At 42.2% G+C, this 20093-nt stretch overlaps 1 protein-coding gene and 1 long non-coding RNA gene across 3 annotated transcripts; one reads left to right on the forward strand and one right to left on the reverse strand.

The window, feature by feature from the left end:
• Positions 1-828: 828 nt before the first annotated feature.
• LOC103552100 (uncharacterized) lies at positions 829-4677 on the reverse strand. Its single transcript, XR_011540023.1, has 2 exons — positions 4541-4677; positions 829-1031 (listed from the first exon to the last, which is right to left on the reverse strand). It is a non-coding gene; the product is annotated as an uncharacterized lncRNA (long non-coding RNA).
• Positions 4678-4785: 108 nt separating this feature from the next.
• ARRDC4 (arrestin domain containing 4) lies at positions 4786-18027 on the forward strand. Of its 2 annotated transcripts, none has more exons than XM_070619340.1 (8): positions 4786-5538; positions 9751-9817; positions 10055-10202; positions 12130-12232; positions 13204-13460; positions 14061-14223; positions 14788-14942; positions 15309-18027. In XM_070619340.1, exons 1-8 carry the CDS (start codon positions 5250-5252, stop codon positions 15363-15365), a joined length of 1239 nt encoding a protein of 412 aa, XP_070475441.1. In that variant the 5' UTR covers positions 4786-5249; the 3' UTR covers positions 15366-18027. The 2 variants fall into 2 exon arrangements, with proteins under 2 accessions (XP_070475441.1, XP_070475449.1); XM_070619348.1 differs by lacking the exon at positions 4786-5538 and adding an exon at positions 5747-5912.
• The last annotated feature ends 2066 nt before the right edge of the window (positions 18028-20093 follow it).

A 20093-nucleotide genomic window follows, 5' to 3' on the forward strand; every position in this document is an offset into this window, starting at 1 on the left:
GAGTTCCGTGCACCCCTCGCCCAGTTTCCCACGTTGTTAACATCTTATATGACCCTGGTCCATTTTTGAAAACTAAGAAACCAAGACTTGGACATTACTATTACTAAACTCCAGGCTTCATCTGCATTCCCTAAATTTTCCACTAATGTCCTCTTTCTGCCACAGGATCCCATCCAGGAGACCATGCTGCCTTTAGTGCTCATGCTCCTTAGTCTTCTCTGGTCTGGGAGCTTCTCACTCGTTCCTTGTTTTCACAGCCTTGAGAGTTTTGAGGAGTACTCACCAGGTGTTTTGTGGAATGTCCTTCAAATTGGGTGTGCCTGATGTCTTGCTCATGCTTAGACTGCAGTTCTGGATTTGGGGAGGGATATCAAAGAGGTGAAGTGCCCTTCTCAAGATGTCCTACCAGGGTTACATGCTATCAACCTAACCTAAAACTGGTGATGTTAATCTGCCCAAAATAGCGTTTGCTGTCTTGGAAGCAAGTCACCAAGTCTAGCACACCCTCAAGGAGAGAAGGAGGAGAATCTACATCAATTATTGGGAACTCTTCTGTAAAGAAGATTTGTCTCGGGGCCGGCCCCGTGGCCGAGCGCTTAAGTTCATGCGCTCCGATTCTGTGGCCCAGGGGTTCGCCGGTTCAGATCCTGGGCACAGATATGGCTCCACTCATCAGGCCACGGTGAGGCAGCATCCCACATCCCACAACTAGAAGGACCCACAACTAAAACATAGAACTATATACCAGTGGGCTTTGGGGAGGAAAAAAAAAAAAAGAAGATTGGCAACAGCTACTAGCTCAGGTGCCAATCTTTAAAAAAAGAAAGATTTGTCTCTTCACCTCCATTTATTTATTTACGTAATCATTTAATTATATCAATACAGATTCACATAGATTTTGCTTTTTTCTTTTTTTCTCTTTTTTCTCCTGGTCCTCCCCTCAGGGTGGCTCCCACCCTGGAGCTGTGCTGAGGTGGTGATGGTGGTGGTGGTGGTGGTGGTGGTGGCGGCAGTGGCAGTGGCACAGAAACCTAAAATCCAAGGAGAAAATTTATCTTTCTGGCGAGACGAAATGGGAAAAGAGGACCCCACAGTCTGGAGTGTGAGGGAATCCTCATTTTTTTTATATTGTCCCACAGGTCCTTAAGACTCTGATATAATTTTCCAATATCTCATATCTAACGCAGAAACATAAATTCGGTGAAAGACATAAAGAACCTCAGAAAACCCCAAACAGAAGAAATTCAAAGAAAATCAAACCCATGCACATTATAATCAAATTACTGAAAACTAAAGCTAAAGAAAAACCCTTAAAAGCAGACAGAAAAAAAATGACCCTTTACATATGAGGAAATAACAGTTTGAAGAAATGCCTGTTTTCTCATCAGTTATCAAGGTTCTCAGAAGGCAATGGAATAACATCTGTAAAATGCTCAAAGAAAAGAACTGCCAACTGCCAAGCCAGAATTCTATATCCAGCACGAATATCTTTCAGCAAGAATGTCAAAATAAAAACATTCTGAGAGGAAGGAAAACTAGGAGAATTCACTGCAGGGAGACCTTCTCTAAAACATATACTAAAGGAAATTCTTCAACCTGAAATGTTCCCTGAGGAAACCTGCAACTTCCGGAACAAAGAAAGAGCAATAGAAATACTAAACATCTGGGTAATTACAATAGACTATTTTTCTGTTGTGTTCTTTAAAATATGCATGATTAGGGGATAGCCCCATCACTGAGTGGTTAAGTTCACGTTCTCCGCTTTGGCAGCCCAGGGTTTTTCTGGTTTGGATCCTGGGCGTGGACATGGTACCACTCATCAGGTCATGCTGAGGTGGCATCCCATATAGCACAACCAGAGGCACTCCCAACTAGAATATACAACTATGTACCAGGGGGCTTTGGGGAGAAAAAGAAGAAAAAGAAAAGATTGGCAACATATGTTAGCACAGGTGCCAATCTTTAAAAAAAAAAAAGTATGACTATCTGAAGCAAAAATGTGAATACTGTCTGGTGGGGTTGTCAATACACATGGATGTAATATACATGCCAACTATGACATAAAGAGGGATATTAATCCCTAGAATAATTGCTTTAAAAAAACTACAAAGAGATATAGTCCAAAACTCAATGGATAGATTTAAATGGATTACTAAAATATATTCAAATAATTGAAAATAAGGCAGGAAAGGGGGAATGGAGAAACACACACACACACAAAGGCATGAACCAAGCAAATAATAAAAGGATACACATAATACCAACCATGTCAATGATTACATTGCACGTAAATGGTCTAAAAACACCAATTAAAAGACAGGGACTGTCAGATTGGATTTTTTAAAAACTTATATGCTGCTATATTAACGTTAGCTGAACTTGAAGGCCTGCTATAATGAATGCACAATAAAAATGGAAATTTTATCTGTGAAAGAGGTGGATCGTCATGTAATTACCTCCTGTCTAGCTGTAGAATAGCTATTGTTTGTTTATCCTCCTTTTTTAAGCTCTAGCTGAGGCAGCTCTGCTCTATAGCAAACTTGGTCAGACTCAGATTAGCCAGTGAAATGGCTCTAGCTTGACCACTCAATAGCCGTTTGCCCTTCTTCCTTGATAAGTGAGTCCTGATTTTGTTCAGCCTGCAGAGAAGAATCATTCGTCTGAGTGAACTGTAAAAACCTCATTTCCTTCTACCATTTAATAACCTATCAGTGCAAACATGGCTCAGTTTTGGCCAATAACATGTAAGAAGTCTGTGGGGGCTTCCAGAAAATATATTTTCTTTCTGCGAAGAGAGAAGAGGACAAGGAAAAACACCCCCGCCCCCCCTTTCTGGTGGGTATGGACTCCCTTGCTTTATTTTTTGAATTCTGTTTCATGAGGATAAGATACCTAGAGCTGTGGTAACCAATGACACCAGGAAGGGAACTGAGTGTGGCAGAGGAGAGAGATAAAAGGAGTCTGATGAACCATCCCTGAGAATGCCTACTATTGGACTTCTTATTAAGTAAACAAGAAACACACATATCCTTCAAGCCACTATTGGTCACGCATGCTGCCACCTGTAGTCAAAGTATTATTAACCGACAAATGAACAAAGAGAGTCTGGTCGTTCTCAGCACATAATGTCATATACGCAATTCTGCCTTTCGGACACTGTTATGGCATTGTCCTTCCCCCTTTCCCAGCCACTTAATTTGGTGGGGAGAGAGAGAAGAACATATGCCTAGAGAGGATGAAGGTGTAGTAGAGTAGGAGGCAGAGTGCTATTCATTTATTGCAGAACTAATAAAACTACATGAGTTGGGATTCAGTCAGTCAGTCAGTCAGTCAACAAACATTTATTGAGCACTTGTATGCTCATCTCTGTGTTAGGCACTACAGGGACAACAATGATAAAAACAAATTCTCAGTTTCAATTGGGGGTGATGGACAATACGCAAGTACATATATAAGATCAGGTTGTGTTACACAGGAAAGTGGCAGAGTAACAGCATATTGGGGGCTTTCTAGATAAAGAGGTCAGAGAATAACAGCTATTTCAGAACCTCAAGCAGAGCTGGATTTCTGGCCTTTTCCATTTTCTTTGAGAAGGGATAAGGAAACTTTGAACTTGTAAAGTCTCATTAAAGTTCCACCTTAATAATCTCTAAACCCAAAGAGGGCAATAGAGCCACCTTTAGCTTGATATCCTTATAAAAAAGGGGCCTGCCAGTGGCATTGTGCTTAATTTCATGCACTCTGCTTCAGTGTCCCGGAGTTCTCAGGTTCAGATCCCAGGGGAGGACCTAGCACAGCTGATCAGGCCACGCTGTGGTGGCATCCCACATAAAATAGAGGAAGACTGGCACAGATGTTAGCTTAGGACAATCTTCCCGAAGCAAAAAGACAAAGCTTGGCAACAGATGTTGGCTCAGGGCCAATCTTCTCACCCACGCCCTCCCCCCCCAAAAAAAGAAAAAAAAAATGGCTACATCAGCAGGAAAGATTTGAAATCTCAATATGAGATTAATCAATCCATGATGGCTCACAAACTTGGAATTTTTATAAGAACATAAAAGTGTTAGAAAATGATGGCCAGACAGTGGCAGTTATTCTAGACGGTAAAAGAAATTTAGAATAGAGCAGGAATAGAAGATTAAAGAAGAAAGTGAAAACGAAAACAGGCAAAAGAACCTGTGAGGGTGGAGAACCACTCATCAAGGTAAACGGAAGTTTTCGTGGACTATGATACTGAGTCGGGAAATCCTTTCGGGTGGGGCAGAAACTTGGGTGGTTGGTGTTGTTTAGAAACAACCTGACTGATGACCTTATTTAGAGCCGGAAGAATTACTGTCCCAGCGATTCCCAGTTTAGAGACGCTGTAAGCCTAGGAGCAGAAATCCTTAGGGGTTGTACCAGACTGAGAACAGCAGCCTCCATTCTTCCTGTCTGCGGCTCCCTGTTAAGCTGGGAATTCTGAATCCGAGGAGAGGCGGGTCTCAGGAACCTGGAAGTTAGCAGATGACAAATTGCCCATTAAAATTCCGAGGAAACTGACCCCCAAATCTCACAAGGAAATATTGCCGAGCTCCATTTTCCAGGACATTTATTTCCTCTCGAATAGTGCAGACATAATCATAAACACAAGCCAGTGGCAGCCACAACTTCTTGCTCCAGCGTGAACCCAGTGACTCCTGCAAACAATCCTCACGCTGCCAGAAACCCCGCCCCCGTTCGTAACCATAGGAACGGCTGACACGCCGCGAGCCGGAGATTCCCTCTTCCGCCCCCTCCCTAACAAATACTGTTTCCCACTATCTGTCCACATGGGCGCACCGCCTCACCATTGGTCAGTGCCCCAGGACCGTGCCCTGCCCCAGCCAATAAGCGCCCTGTGCACGTGCACGCCTGCGTATCCCGATTGGTCACCACTCCCTGATCACGCACTACCTACCTGCGCCAGCCGGTGCGTGGGGGCGCCAATGAAATAACTCAGTAGCCATTTACAACCAATCGGCACGAGGCGGGGCTCACAGCCGGCCTATGGGCGCGCGCCGGGGGTGGGCTGTCCCGGCCCCTTTCCAGTCCCAGCTGGGTTTGTTAAAGCGACAGGCCCCACCGCGCGCTTGTGCTCCACGGAGCACCGCACAGCAGCGGCGGCGGCTGTCGGCGTGCGGCGGGCGCCCGTGACAGCGGCGCCGCTCTGCTCGCGACCCCGGCTCCGGGCCGCTGCCGACCTCCTTGGCGCGGCCGCGTCGCCCAGCGGGATGGGCGGCGAGGCGGGGTCCGCGGCGGCCGTGGGCTCCGAGGGCCGCGTGAAGAGCTTGGGTCTGGTCTTCGAGGACGAGCGCAAGGGCTGCTACTCGAGCGGCGAGACGGTGGCGGGGCACGTGCTGCTGGAGGCCGCCGAGCCGGTGTCCCTGCGCGCGCTGCGTCTGGAGGCCCACGGCCGCGCCACTGCTGCCTGGGGCCCGAGCGCTGGCGCCGCCGCCTCGGCCGCCCTCTCGGAGGTGGAGTACCTGAACGTGCGCCTGAGCCTGCGCGAGCCCCCGGCCGGTGAGCGCGGGCCACGGCCCTGGAGCCCTCGCCGGGCCGCGGAGACCCGAGGAGGGGCTGGGAGGGGGCGCGCCCGCGGATGCCCACCTGCCAGGTGGGCGGGGGCGGGCTTCCGGGGGTGGGACCCACACCCGGGGCGGCGGGAGCCTCAGTTTGGTCGCAGATGATGGGCAGGTAACAATGCTTGCGCCCCCTGCCTCCCAGCCTAGGGGAGATGCGCGCGGTGGGTGCATCTCTGCTTGCCGCCCCGCCCCCGGCTGGCTTGGGCCTGACCGGCACCGGCGTCCCAGGACTTTGTAGGACCGCTCTGGGAGGGAGCCGTTGCCTTGGGAACCGGTGACGATCAGGCAGAAACCACGGATCTGGGGATTTAGGTCCTGTCCTTTCTGACCTCAGAAATGGCGGGCGCGATCAGAGTCTAGGAGGTTGCATGCTGTGGTGCCCAGTGTTTTATGGGCTTCCCCTTCTTCCCATCCGGGGCCTACACGTGCTTGGTTCATGATGAGTTAGCAAAACCTCAATCTTGGGGAGGGAGAAGTAGTTCCTGAGGGGTAGAAGTTCCAAAGAAGGGTTTGTCGACTTGAGCATCATCCTTGGTTTGCCTCTTCTGGGGAGCGGGGTGACTTAAGAGTTCTGGCTCTGCATCATATTCCTTGTCTTCATTCTTTGCTTCTTTTTGTTTCTTTTGCATCCTCTTCCTACCCCCTCTCTCCCAATAAGCCTTTAGAGTCTTCCGGATCTGGGCACGGTGAGAGTTTCTGGAGGAAGCATTACCCTTCTTGTCCACGCCTGTGAAGTCCATTTAATAGTGTAGGCTTTTCCAGAAGCGCCCATGTGGGAACCTACTACAGGGATGTTCCGTTAATATTAAGTGCAAAAGTTGATTCCGTTAATCATGAAAATGCTAGAACAGTGAGTCTTAGTCGTCTTTGAGTTGGTGGAAGGTATTTTAACTTTCTGCCTCATCAGCGTAAGCTTTTGTGTATGAAATAAGATAATGGTACAGATTCTGCCTCCTTAGAGAGTAAACTGCATTGTATCTGTGTTTGACTCTCGCTGTGTCTTACACAGAAGCAACAGAAGGGGCAGTTTTGCCTTGTCATACTATGGAGAAGTAGACTGTCCACAGTTCACCCTTCAGGGTCTGTGAGAATTGAGTGATCCCAAAAACTGTAGTGAGGAAAAAGATGTTTGGAGCCAAAGCTGTCTTTTGGATGAACGAGTGCAGTGTATTAGGTGACAGCTGTCACCTGCCTTGGTGCCCGTTCATCAGTATGGTTTCCAGGGTCAGCTCCCACATGCCTCCTCCAGTGACACAACGCACATTTTCAAGATGGCCGACTGGGATAAAGGGCATGGAAGAGAGAAGTATTCAGTTGGCTTCTGTCCAGGACTTGGGACTCTATCTCTGGGCCCTTAACTGCTGAGTAAATAGATGTAAGATTAGTAGCAGTTGGACCTGTGAGTACAGAAAAAAAAAATTGGTAAAATCTGGGCTAACAAATAGTGTTTTGATTCACAAGTCAGATCCTGTTTTTTCATTCTGATGGAATGGAATGCCTAAACTCAGACAACTTTAAAATCTTCACTTGTTTTAGAATGGAGAATAAGAAATATTGGGAAAAATTATGTTTTACTTTAGAACTATAGTCTGTTTTAGTTGACTTCATTGAGAAAAAAGGTACCTCCTAATATCTGTAGCTTGGAAGAACCTAGCAACTTTACATTGTCATAGATTCTCAGGGTCATTTGATTCCAACACCTAGCTGTTTCAGTCACCTGAAGAGATCTTTAGAATTTTTAGATGTTCAGGAGGGTGGCTTTGGGATCCATTTTCAGAGTATCTCCCCAGATAATCCTTTGGCATTGTTAGTCTAACCCAACTACTTGCTATACTTGTGATTGATTTTCTTCCTATTTTTATTGAGGAATTGTGGTAGAGAGATAAAACAGACCAGAGAGTTGGTTGCAGTTCTTGGTCACCCACCAGCAGTATGATGTTTCATGAGTCCCTCATCCTTCCTGAGCCCCAGTCCCTAACTCTGTAATGGTCTTCTAGCTCCCACAGCTTAGGGGTGCCCTGAATTACAAGATTTGGCTCTCAGATGGGTTGGGAATGAAACGTCTGCCTGTGCTGTGGTAGTCCTCAGTGCATACGGCAGAAGCAATGAGCCATAAATACAGAAGCAGAAATGGGCACATAATTCAGTTCATGAACCTTTTTAATTATAAATGAATGAATGAATGAAAATAAAGATTTGATTCCAAATATTATAACCCATGTTTTTCAGCTTTCTCAAGGTTTTTTTTTTTTTCCTGTTTATGTTTTCCGGTGATTGAAATTCTCATGTTAAAGGTTACAGTTCCTGTAGTTCTTGTTTTTTCTATGCAGAGGGAACTTCTCTCTCTCATCCTCTTTCAATATCCTGGGCAGTTTCTCCTCCACACGTGCACATCCTGCCCTGCCTGAGGCTGTTCACTTCATCTAAACCCCTTTCCACTCATCTCCATGCAGACCCTCATGACCACTGTGGGCTTCGTCCTTAAGGTGCCAGCTGCCCCGCCCCAGCTGGCTCCAGCGCTCTGTGGTCATTACTTGTGTACAAGCGTCTGCTTTCCTCCCTCGGGTCTGTTTGAGGATTGAAGTTATTCATCTGTATATCCACAGTGCCTGACGTCTAAATACTATAAATTTTGAACTCAAACGAAATCCACATTTTTAAACATTGTAAAGTACTTTGTCGAATTCAGTAATGTAATGATTACAAATTAGAATTTTTGCCCCGCTCTCTCATGAGCACGGGGATTGCCTTGAGCCCCTCACTCAACAGCTATACAGTGGAGAGGTGGCGCTGCTCTGCTGGGGCTCACGGGGCAGCTCCTGGGCACAGCTGAGCCCCGGGGGCTCACTCTGACATTGTCATTTGGCATGGTCTCACGTCCCTGTGGCTTGTTTTGCCTCCAAGTCACCCATCTGTGGAGTAGTTCTATTTGAATGACCTTAAGTGGCAAATACTTGGTTTGGTTTTTTTTCCCCCAATATATTACACATTGAAACTTGGGGATAGATTCAGAAGACTTAATGGGCCAATAATGCGTTCCTGTTTTCTAAAAGTACAAGGTTGAAATGTGAACTGAATTAAGGTCTTAGAATTTTAGCATTTAAGTGATTTCTGCCCTTTAAAAATTTTTTAAGTGAATGGATGCAGTAGAAATCTATTTTAGTATCAAGTGACCAGGCATATCTCAGAGAAAGTTCTCAGTCTGCGCTGCCTTTTCTTCATCTTAATCATCCCACTCTTGATGAGAGAATTTAGTTGTAAACGTAAATCTGTGAGCATGAAAGGAAGGGAAAGTTTGTAAGTGTCTCTGGAGAGATGCCTGACGGCCACTGACAGCCCTGGCGTTGGCTTTGGATCTGAATGGTACAGATTTGCTCTGTGCATTCATCAGAGCTCCAGCAATGCCTCTGGCCTTGCACAGTCTGTCCACACCTTGCATCTTGGCCTTCTCACAATCAGGAATCAGTCTCTGCATGAAATAAAATGGAGCTGGCTGACCCAGAGCAGGAGGAAAGGAGTCAGGGGCGTGCTTGGCAAAGCCCGTTCTAGATCCCAAATTAACCACCAGGATACCCTATTAATCAGTAGAGCTTGAGTGTAAATACATGGCTCTTGTTTAATAACTTATCCTGTTGGTTTGGCTGTTTAGTGTTATACTCAGTATTCATGATATTCCAAGTAAATTTTTCACCTCCTTTTCCGTCTCTGCCCGAAGAGTACAGTATCTGATTTTTGTGGTATACCCAAAATAGGTAGATCTGTTTTTTCCTAATTAGTTGTAGGTCCAATTTAATGTTGTTATCTCATGTAAGAGTCGGGTAAACATGTTTGTGTGTATACACACGTGTGTATGTATACGTGTGTGTGTATGCATACATATGTATATGAGAGCTCAGGACTCTGACATATAATGGTAATTACTTGTATAACTGGTCTATTTGAAGATAGAAGCACCGTCTGTGGTTTCTAACTGATTAAACTTCATACAAACAGATTCAAATTTTAATTCTCTAAATCTCGGTGAAATGAACTTTTGTGGGTATACTGGATCTTATAGCCAGGAAAATCACCTTTTAAGAAATTGATTGAGGTTGTGAAAATTCTTGATCTGATACTAACATTAGTTAAAATAAAATGTGTTCTTTTTTAGGCGAAAGCATCCTCTTATTACAGCCTGGAAAACATGAATTTCCGTTTAGCTTTCAACTTCCATCTGAGTAAGTGAAACTATGTAACTTTTGCAATTTTCTTTCCCTGCAACGTGTCTGTCCCCATGGATGGGCACCGCTTATCTTCTGACACTCAAGTATGCGTGCTTGTCCTGAACAGCCTCTGAGTAGGCTTACCCTACTCACTCACTTTTTTCTTTTAACCAAAACCAACATTTTAAGGGCTTTTCCTGGTTTTATTTAACTGAAAAGTAAACTCATCAGTTAATCTCTGGTTTATTTCAGACCTTTGGTAACCTCGTTCACTGGGAAATATGGAAGTATTCAGTACTGTGTGAGAGCGGTTTTGGAACGACCCAAGGTACCTGATCAGAGTGTTAAACGGGAACTCCAGGTTGTAAGTCACATCGATGTCAACACGCCAGCGTTATTAGTAAGTTCTTTCTTCCCCTTTTCCTCCTTCCCTCACTTCCTCCTTCCTTTCAATAGTGGTATCTACATTTAGCCAGTTTTAGTGGTGGTCTGTCCTGTCACTTTCTGATACAATCTTGTAACCCATAGGCATTCACTATAAACATATGATTCTAGGTTGGGCAAATTACAAATTGAGTGTGTTAATACTATTGATTATGCCCCTGTTGTTCAGGGCTTCTTTTGCCAAAAAGTTATACGGGCTTGAAATGCATTAATAAGGCTTAATAATCATAATGCACACACAGAGAGTGGTTACTTTTACCAGAGGGGCCACATTCACAGGGCTGTGGTATTCTAAACTCTTCAATAATAGCAGGTTGAGGAACAGTAATTATGGAAAAGTATTAATCATGCCCAGCCTGTTATTGAGGCCCAGGCCATTATGCTATGTCTCCTTCCATTCTGCATGTCATTTTCTAGCATTAAGTAAGTGCACGCAGCTGCTGCGGAGCTCCTTTCACTTACCGTCTCCTTGTGACAGATTTGGCCACATTAACGCATTGAACTTCTGATAATCACCAGAAATACTAGAGACTGATAAGAAAGATTAGGCTATAAGTAACAACAGAATAGGCAAGATGGGAGCTAATGAGCTAGATTCTTTTATCTAAACCCATATTAGCAAAATAATATAAAATTATACCTTATACTTTCATGATAGCTACTAGGACCTAATGGTTCTTCATTTAAATATGAATGAATGATTTTTTTTACTTCATAGAAAATACTGGGGTAATTTAAACTTTCCATCATGATACTATGTTACAAAGATGTATTTTTAGTATTGTAGATTTCTTTTTTAGCCAATGTTTCTAAAAATAAGGAAAAAAACAGGAGTAAAAAGTTGTTTAACTCTATTTTCAGACGAAAATGAAATAGCATTGACTCTAATGTTCACCTTTAGGTTGTGAAAATATAACAGATAAGCCCGGCTCACGTAGTCCCTTGCAGCCAAAATCATAAAATAGCCAGCACCAGCTGGCCGGGCTCATAGCTACAACTTATCATCTGCTAAAACCTTGTCTGAAAATTGGTGATGCTGTGTCTTGTATTTTTAAAAACCTGCTTAGAACTAGGAAGTTAACTGTTTCTAAGCTATTTATGGACATTGTGGCAAATGATTTAAGAGATTTTATTTTTTGCCAAAAAGAGATGATATTTATCCTTTACTATTCTTTCTGTAAATAAAATGTTGCAACTGTAGGTTTTACAATGAGCTTTTGGTTTGTACATCTTGTAAACGGAGCATTTTAAGTCTTGATCACTTCTCTTGATACTCTAGAACAGAAAATGGGGAGGTGTATTCCATAACCTTTCAGATCCGTTACAGTCGGTATGTGCTTGCACTGCCATTTCACAACTGAACACCATTGTAAGTTAAGGACACTTGAAATTTCTGCCTGATAATACATTTTGAATTAAGGGAAAAAGGCTGTTTGTTTATTCCGCATTTTAAGTGCCAAAACAAATAGAACATTCTGATTATTTGTTTTTATACCATTTCTCTGTTTACTGGATCTATGCATAAAATCCTTTAAAAAAAAAGTAGTTTTATCATGTTAATAGCTACTACTATGGTTTTTGATTGCTTTTTTAAGGAATGCTATATCATTACCCAGAAATATAATGACTACAGGGTAAAAATAGGATGGTGTCACCCTAATTTGAATCTGAAAATTCACCTTAGTTTTCCTAAAAAGGGAATGATTTTTAATGCTTGTCTTTGGGTACGTATTTTGTCTAATATGTCACATGAGGATAAGAAAGGTTGAATTTTTTTTGAACACGTTTTTACAACTATTTAATGAAAAATGATGTAATTTTAAGTTCTCTGAATTTTTTAGACTGGTTTAATTAAAGTCATTTTATTATTTGAAATTTTCAAGACCCCTGTATTGAAAACTCAAGAGAAAATGGTTGGCTGTTGGATTTTCACTTCTGGTCCGGTCTCGCTGAGTGCCAAAATTGAAAGGAAGGGCTACTGTAATGGTAAGCAAAATGTCTGCAAGTCCAAATGGAAGAGTCGCTCGTTTTATTAGCTAATTTTAAGTGATTTTATAATAGTGTGTTTTGTAATTTATGATGTATCTATACTGTTTTAAAACGTGAGTAATAAAATTTTCTTTTCAATATGAATAATTGATATTTAAATATTTTTAAATGGATGAGTAGATTCTAATAAAACTCCTGCTATTTCTGACTTCAATCCTGTTACTTAGTAATTAAGACTAAAACTAGAAGTTGGGGGGAAATGCCAGCATTTTCTTTTACGGTTGCTCAAGAATGTCCAGAACAGTGTTGCTCAGAAGAGAGCGCTCATAGTGTGAAAATACTGTTCGATTCCATGCTAGGAATACACATATGTGGGCTTGAGTCTAGGGCGTGAACAGTCAGGTTGATGTTAGGACGACCATGTGTGAAGGGCCCAATGCCCTGCAGAGGACTGGGCCCACCCCAGGTTCTGGCGTGTTGGGAGTGAATGTCGTGTGGAATGGTATGACCGTGCATGTATAATGCAGATGTAAAACTTGGCTACTCCGTCCGTTGTTGTATTTGTGCCATAACTTCAATTCCTTAAAATCAAAGGCTTTGTTCTCCTGTTGAGCAGATTTTAATTTATAGGCACAAATGAGTTTGTTAGTGATGTTTTGTACTTAACATAGTACTCAATCTTTTGTTGTATGTCTTAGTTTTTATGTATATTAGTCATTTACATATTTTTAGAATCAGTAACCTAATATTGGTATATTAGAAAAGTGAATAATGCAATAATTAGAAAACAGTATCTACCACAACCTGCAGTGAATTTTTATTTCTCTCAGATTTACAATACACCTTTTTCATCAGGTTCTCAACTTGTTAAAGTTGTGTTGCAACCTTTCAGTCTTGGTTGGTAAGGCTCTATTTCACTGCAGTGAGAACTTTCTGAAGTCTCTGAAGGTGTTTTGTTTTCTTTTTAGGAGAAGCTATTCCAATCTATGCAGAAATTGAGAATTGTTCCTCTCGTCTGATTGTTCCTAAAGCTGCTATTTTCCAAACCCAGACATATTTGGCTAGTGGGAAAATAAAGACTGTCCGGCACATGGTTGCCAATGTGCGAGGAAACCACATTGCTTCTGGGAGCACCGACATATGGAACGGGAAGACTCTGAAAATTCCTCCTGTTACTCCATCCATCCTGGATTGCTGCATTATCAGAGTAGACTATTCCTTAGCTGTAAGCAGAGCTCTTTTTAAAATTAAAAATATGGAGAATGGAACAATAACTGGTGCCATGTTACTGTGAATATGTACATTTTATATCTAGGAAAATGTCATTTTATGTCAGCAGTACAACAGATTGTGGAAGGTATGAAGATTGGCCTTCGTTTTTAATCAAAAACTATCCCCCTAAGGAATTCAGTTAAATAACATGAAAGAATTAAGGTTCATTAAGGAGTGCTTGTTATGTTGAGAACATATACTTAATTTTCTATAGTTACTATGTATGTAATTTTCTATACATACATAGTATGTATGTATACATACATACTATGTATATAATTTTCTATAGTTACTGTGTAAGCCCTGCTGACTTAAAATGAAGTGTGTTAAGGCCGCAGTTCCCCATCACAGAGCATTCACTGTATTTTGTGTGATTTTCATTTGGTTTGTTCTTCGTCTCTTTTGGTCAGGACAATTTACAATTATGTTGGGCATGGTGGCAGGCAACAAAGGCATTTGTTTCTATGAAAAAATATGTTAATTGGGATATCTACCATGTTGTTTAACTTATGTTTGTGCCCCTCTCTCCCCCCTCTTTTTTTTTTCATGTTAGGTGTATATTCACATTCCTGGTGCTAAAAAATTGATGCTTGAGCTGCCCTTAGTGATTGGCACAATTCCGTATAATGGTTTTGGTAGCAGAAACTCCAGCATTGCCAGCCAGTTCAGTGTGGATATGAGCTGGTTGACACTGACTCTGCCCGAACAGCCTGAAGGTAAAATATTTTGAGGTTCTTTCAGAATGAAGTTTCACACAGAGTCCCTGAGAATGGGATGCGTGTGACAGTAAGTGTTCAGGTGACAGTTACTGCTGCACTACAGCTATCCTGACTCTTCCTAGTAAAATCATAAAACGTTATTCTGGAAAGGGACCGTGAGAGTTTAGCTTACCTAGAATGGAAAGCTGCCAGTGGCAGATCCCAGAATAAAATCTGTGTCTCCTGATTTGGATTTATAATAGTAAAGCACTGAAAACTAGAATAAAAGAATAGGGAGTTATGTATTTTTTGTAGCACATTTCAATGATTTTTTTTTTGTTTCTAGACTATAACACACATCTCAAAAGATTAAAATATAACCAATGTTAGTAGGAGTCTAGTAAAAGAATCTAGTAAATATTTTTTGTTGTAATGAGCACAAAAATTTGCTGATTAGAGGGAAAAATACCATCTTTTTGTCATCAAATTTAGCTAAATTTCTTGCTTTTGTAAGATTTGAGAAGAGAGAATGTAACTAGTTTTTACATGGATTTCTTAGACTCCGCTCCAATTTCGTTTCAGCACCACCAAATTACGCGGACGTGGTGTCAGAGGAAGAATTCTCGAGACACGTTCCTCCGTACCCTCCACCCCCTGACTGTGAGGAGGAAGCGTGCTGCCCCGTGTTTGCCTGCATACAGGAGTTCCGCTTTCAGCCCCCGCCTCTTTACTCAGAGGTAACAGAGCAAGAGAAAGCTAGACTGCTCTTGTGTTCTTTGTAAATAAGCTTTTCTAAGTGCATGTTGCTGATTCCTAATTAGTAAGGGATGCATGTAAATTTTTTTTTTATTTTACGGTGATAGATTACCACATTTTGCAGTATTTTCCTCGTGATCTATAGCATGCATGTAAAGTTCCATGGATTGCCCTTAAGGTGTTGTATGTGGCCGTGGAATACAGAGAACTTAAGCAGCCTGCCGGGACTTGCAATAATCCCAGGCTCAAAGCAGCTTGATTTATAAGCCATGATGTAAGAAGAAACGGATACCGGCATCATCTTGAAGAATGCTACAGGAGTAACCTCGGTCTGCTCTTTTTCTCAGGTTGATCCACATCCTAGCGATGTAGAAGACACCCAGCCTGTTTCCTTCATTCTCTGAACGTATTCCAGAAATCACTGTGTTCATCATCAAATTAGAATGTGGGTTCTTTCCTCCTGCCTTTTTGGGGAAGAAGGCGGGATGAGTGAACTCAAGAACATAAGTGACCATCAAGACCAAAGGTGACAGAAATTAAAGAATATGGGAACTTTCCAGTGGGCCAACAGGATTGTTGCACAAGTTTATGATATCCCCATATGTCCCCTTTAAATAATGGGATGTGAAGATGTGAAAAGTCACAGAGTGTAATGGAAGTCCTGATGGTGATAGAGTAAGTGAAGGGTGCGGGGCGCCTGCACTGACCCGAGAGAGAGGAATCAGTGTAAATAGTGGGAACACTATGGGAGTATACCTTTAAAAAGGGTTTCAAAGTGGAACAAAAGTATCGTAAGCTTTAAGGCAGTACGGACTCACAGGGAGGAGACTTGATTTTGGAGAAGGTAGCAGCCCAAGGGTGTGCATGAAGGGGAGGTGGCGTACTCCTGTCTGAGCGCCATGTGAGACCCTTGGCTGTCGGAGTCCGTGTGACTTCTCACCACCTTCCTTCCGTAGGACGGAAGTCCTGGAAAGAATCGGTTCCTGAGACTGTGGTCTCACGAGGTCCGGTTTTCACTCCTTCATTGGTAGTTTAAGATGTAGTTTCTGAGTTGCCTATACAGTATTATGAAACCACGAAAGAGCCCTTTGAAAGGCGTATCAATTCAGAGGGGAAAGATGAATTTCAATATGAAAACACATGTTGAAAGCTGTAATTTTTACCCCTTTAAGTACTTTAACAGGATAAATGTTTGGTTTTCCTCATGTCTTATTTACCTATGAGCATATTAGAAAAAGAAGGGGATAAAAAAAGGTTGCATCCTCAGGATGCCTTGATAACTACACAGAAAAAAACAACCAAAAAAAGCCTTTTTCTTCACCTACCTCTAGAGGGGTTATCTGACAGGTTTTACAACTCCAGGCCTGACACGTCATCTTTGGAGTTTCTGCTCATTTGCAGTACAGACTCATCTCACTATCACTAAATCTGAACCTGAACCAAGGGAGCAGTCTGTACGGTCAGCATTAGACGGAAGTTAATGTCTGCACATGAAAGGGTATTTCAGAATAGATGCAAAATCAAAAGAGGGTAGAAATACCATTTGAAAAAAGACACAAACTTAATTCCTGCCAAGGGACTTAAGTCTGCTGAGGGCTGTCACTGCATTGTGCTTTGTTATTCCAGTTCTTTAGTAATCTATTCAAACTGTGATTTTGTTTATTGTTTGGTGCAATATTTTATTATCGTTTAACCTCAGGATATTCAGACCAACAAGATTGCGTTGCTGCTAAAAGACTGAGCAGTGTTTTGCTGTGCCCTCTCCCCTCTAGTCATGGCCGCAGGTTCACTTGCTTTTCCTTTGATCTGTTGGTTTCCTGAGCTGAGAGCATATCTGGACACTAAGTGGAAGGGAGGTAGGGATTCCCACGGTGGACCGGCTGAGTACTCTGGTTTTTTCCGTGTCCTAAGGGTTTGATCCAGAAACCTGGTGCTTCCAACGCTGTACTTCATTCAGCAGAACGATTAATTTGTCTTTCAATCAGTATATTCAGTTAGAAATAGAAAAGTCCTTCTAAGGTTAAATTTTGTATTTAAAAATTAGTTGGCCATTTAATCAGGGATTTTTCTATAGACATTAGGTAAATGTATGCTTTTCGCCCTTCTGGACATACCTTTCTTCTCTGTAAGCATCGTAAGCATTTCTTTCTTTGTCAGCCATTGTTTAAAATCACAGGTCAAAACTGTTATACGGAATTGTGGTACGAAAGTTGTCACAAAACTTTACTCCCTGCTTTGGTTTTTTTATTTTGCTTTGTTTTTTATGTGTTTTTAGACAGCTGTGTATATTTAAGTGCTGTCTAAACAGTTTTCTGTTTACTTTAAAAACGATCATCTTCAACTCCTTCTTGACTTCTAAGTTGTAGTTTACATGCCTTGTCAAGACGCAGTCCATCTCCATGATTCCAAAACAGACGGTGAGGAGGAGGAGAAGGTTTCGTTATGGCTCCATGTAGAAAAGCAGCTGCTTAGTGGAACCCTTCCCTGGGCTTGTTTGATCGCCTGTGTTGGAGAAATCAGGACGTGTGCCCGCAGCAGTGAGGGAAAGCTGCTTTTGTAGCACAGAAGAGAATAGCTAAAAGGTCTGATTTGCCTTGAATTGGTATTGGTGTGTCTGACCTTAAGCAGTCAGGTAGGAAACCGCATACCTTCTTATAATCAAGAAATGATTTTATGAATGTAGAAAATTCTACATTGGAACAGAGAATACTTGAAAATGAAGGTAAAAATTTAGCTGCTGTATTTGCTTTTATATCCCCCTCTTGTTTAGTTGGCAAAGAAACCGAGGCCTTAGAATTTTCTTTTTGATGCAAAAAGTTTGAAATTGAAAATGTGCAGCTTTTGGCACACACAGTCCTCCATGGGCAGGACTTGTTAATGTTTTCATTTTGCACAATAAGAAACTCACTAGGCAGAGGTTATGTTTTTGATAAGTTAACTATGAAAACTTTTTTATTTTTGTTATTAAAAATGTAACAATTTAACCCACAGGAAAAAAAAGACTGTATTTTGTACTCTTGTTTGAACCCTATGGGTTCCTTTTGTTAATAAAATGATTACACTGATGCTATGAGTTGCTAATTTTGTTTTTGTTTTGCTTTTTTGTGAGGTTTTTTTGGTAAGACTATGATGTAATTGTTATAAACTTAAGGGAAATCAGTACCACAAAACAAGATGTTACTGCTGTTAATTAAGATTGTTTTGTGTATGCATGCTGTCACCACGCCGGGCACAGCCAGACACAGCACAGGGGGATTCTGAGCCTATTTTTGCGGTGGGCTCCATTTCCCCGAGGTAATCAGTTTTTAGCATTCCCTGAAGAAAAGTAGTTGAGATGAGTAAATAAACTTAAGTCATTCTGGTTGTTTAGAGAGCATTATCTTCATTTATTCCCAAATGACAGTGGCCACTTTTTAAAGCTTCCTAACTTCATGTCTGGCCAGACTCTCCCCAGGATTGATTTGGTAGGTCTCCTGGGCAGTCAGTGGACCCATAGGAGCTGGGAGACACGATAAAAGCCATGTGTTTTGCACAAGGAATATGTAATGGTATGTCATCTCAAGAAAGCTGCCCAGACCCTCTATTCTGGAAAATTATCCACCTTAGCTAAGTGGTACAAATTAGCCCAGGTCCTTTACTCTCCAAGTGTTTATAATATGTGAGATGTTGTTAAATAATAAATAGATCATTTCTGCATCCACATTTGCAGTCAATGTAAGTGGAGGTATTTGTCTCATGCAATAAATAATTGAGGCAAAATTTATAAGATCGCCTTTAAAGTTTCTGTAGTTTATATTGTGAAGGTGTGGATTACAATATTTAGAACCTGGCAGGACCTTACCAAGAATGTAGGACAAAGCCCTCATTATAAATGAGGACACCAGAACCCAGCGGTGTAGCCTGAAGGTGGGACCTACAGATCCTGAGTTGTCTGTAGGGTCCCTGCTCGCTCTGAAGTTTCCTGATGCTGTCGCTTCAAGGGAAGTTAGGGAGACAGTCACTGCTTTACATTACATGCCTGAGGACCTGCCCGCCTGGATACTAAGCGCATGGATGCTGAATCAAGAGTCTTCACTGTTCATCTGGGAAAGGATACCAGTCTTTGACTAAATTGCTTCATAAGTATGGTTCATTAGTAGCTGGAATCCTTTCTTCAGCAGAAGCATTTGTTTCTAACTTTATATTTTCAAATAGTTATAGACTCAGAAGAAGTTGCAATGATTGAGTACAGGGAGATCCTGTGTACCCACCATCCAGTCTCCCCCGAAGGTAACGTGTTACATAACGTGACACATCAAAATCAGGAAACGGAGGTTGACACAATACATAAAATCAGCTGGGGTTCGGGCGTTACTTGGATTTCCCCAGTTTTTGAGTGCACTCATTGTTCCTGTGTATATTTTTGTGTATAGTTCTGTGACATTTTATCACAAGTCTAAGTTCGCATCACTCCCACAGTCAAGATACCTGCTCCCCCACCGACAAGGAGACTCCCTCGGCTGCTCCTTGGCAGTCACGGCTTCCCTTCCCTGACCCCAGATGCCTCTGTTCTCCATCCCTATGGTTTTGTTATTTTGAGAATGCTGGACAACTGGAGTCGTGCAATCTGTACCTTTTTGATTGGCTTTTTTCTTTTTCTTTCTGGGTTTTTTTGTTTGTTTTGTTTGGTTTTGGTTTTGGTGAGGAAGATTGGCCCTGAGCTAACATCTATTGCCAATCTTCCTCTTTTTGCTTGAGGAATATTGTCACTGAGCTAACATCTGTGTCAATCTTCCTGTATGTTTTATGTGCAACACTGCCACAGCCTGGCCTGATGAGCGGTGCATAGGTCTGCGCCCAGGATCCGAACCTGCGAAGCCTGGGCCGCTAAAGCGGAGCATGTGAGCTTAACCGCTACACCACCAAGCTGGTCCCTTGATTGGCTTTTTCACCCAGCATAACGCCCTTAAGATCCGTGCGAGTTGTTGTGTGCATCCATAGTTTCTGCTTTTATGTTCAGCGGAGACGTTTTAAAAGAAGGAAATTGGCTATTTAAAATTTCATTTTGCCATTTGCTAAGTGAATGTCTACCATTTATGTGCGCATGATACCTTTGTAAATATTTTGACTTTGAATTTGAGAACTACCTTTTA

The sequence above is a fragment of the Equus przewalskii genome, chromosome 1 (assembly GCF_037783145.1).
Source record: "Equus przewalskii isolate Varuska chromosome 1, EquPr2, whole genome shotgun sequence".
In the NCBI taxonomy this organism is placed as follows: domain Eukaryota; kingdom Metazoa; phylum Chordata; class Mammalia; order Perissodactyla; family Equidae; genus Equus; species Equus przewalskii.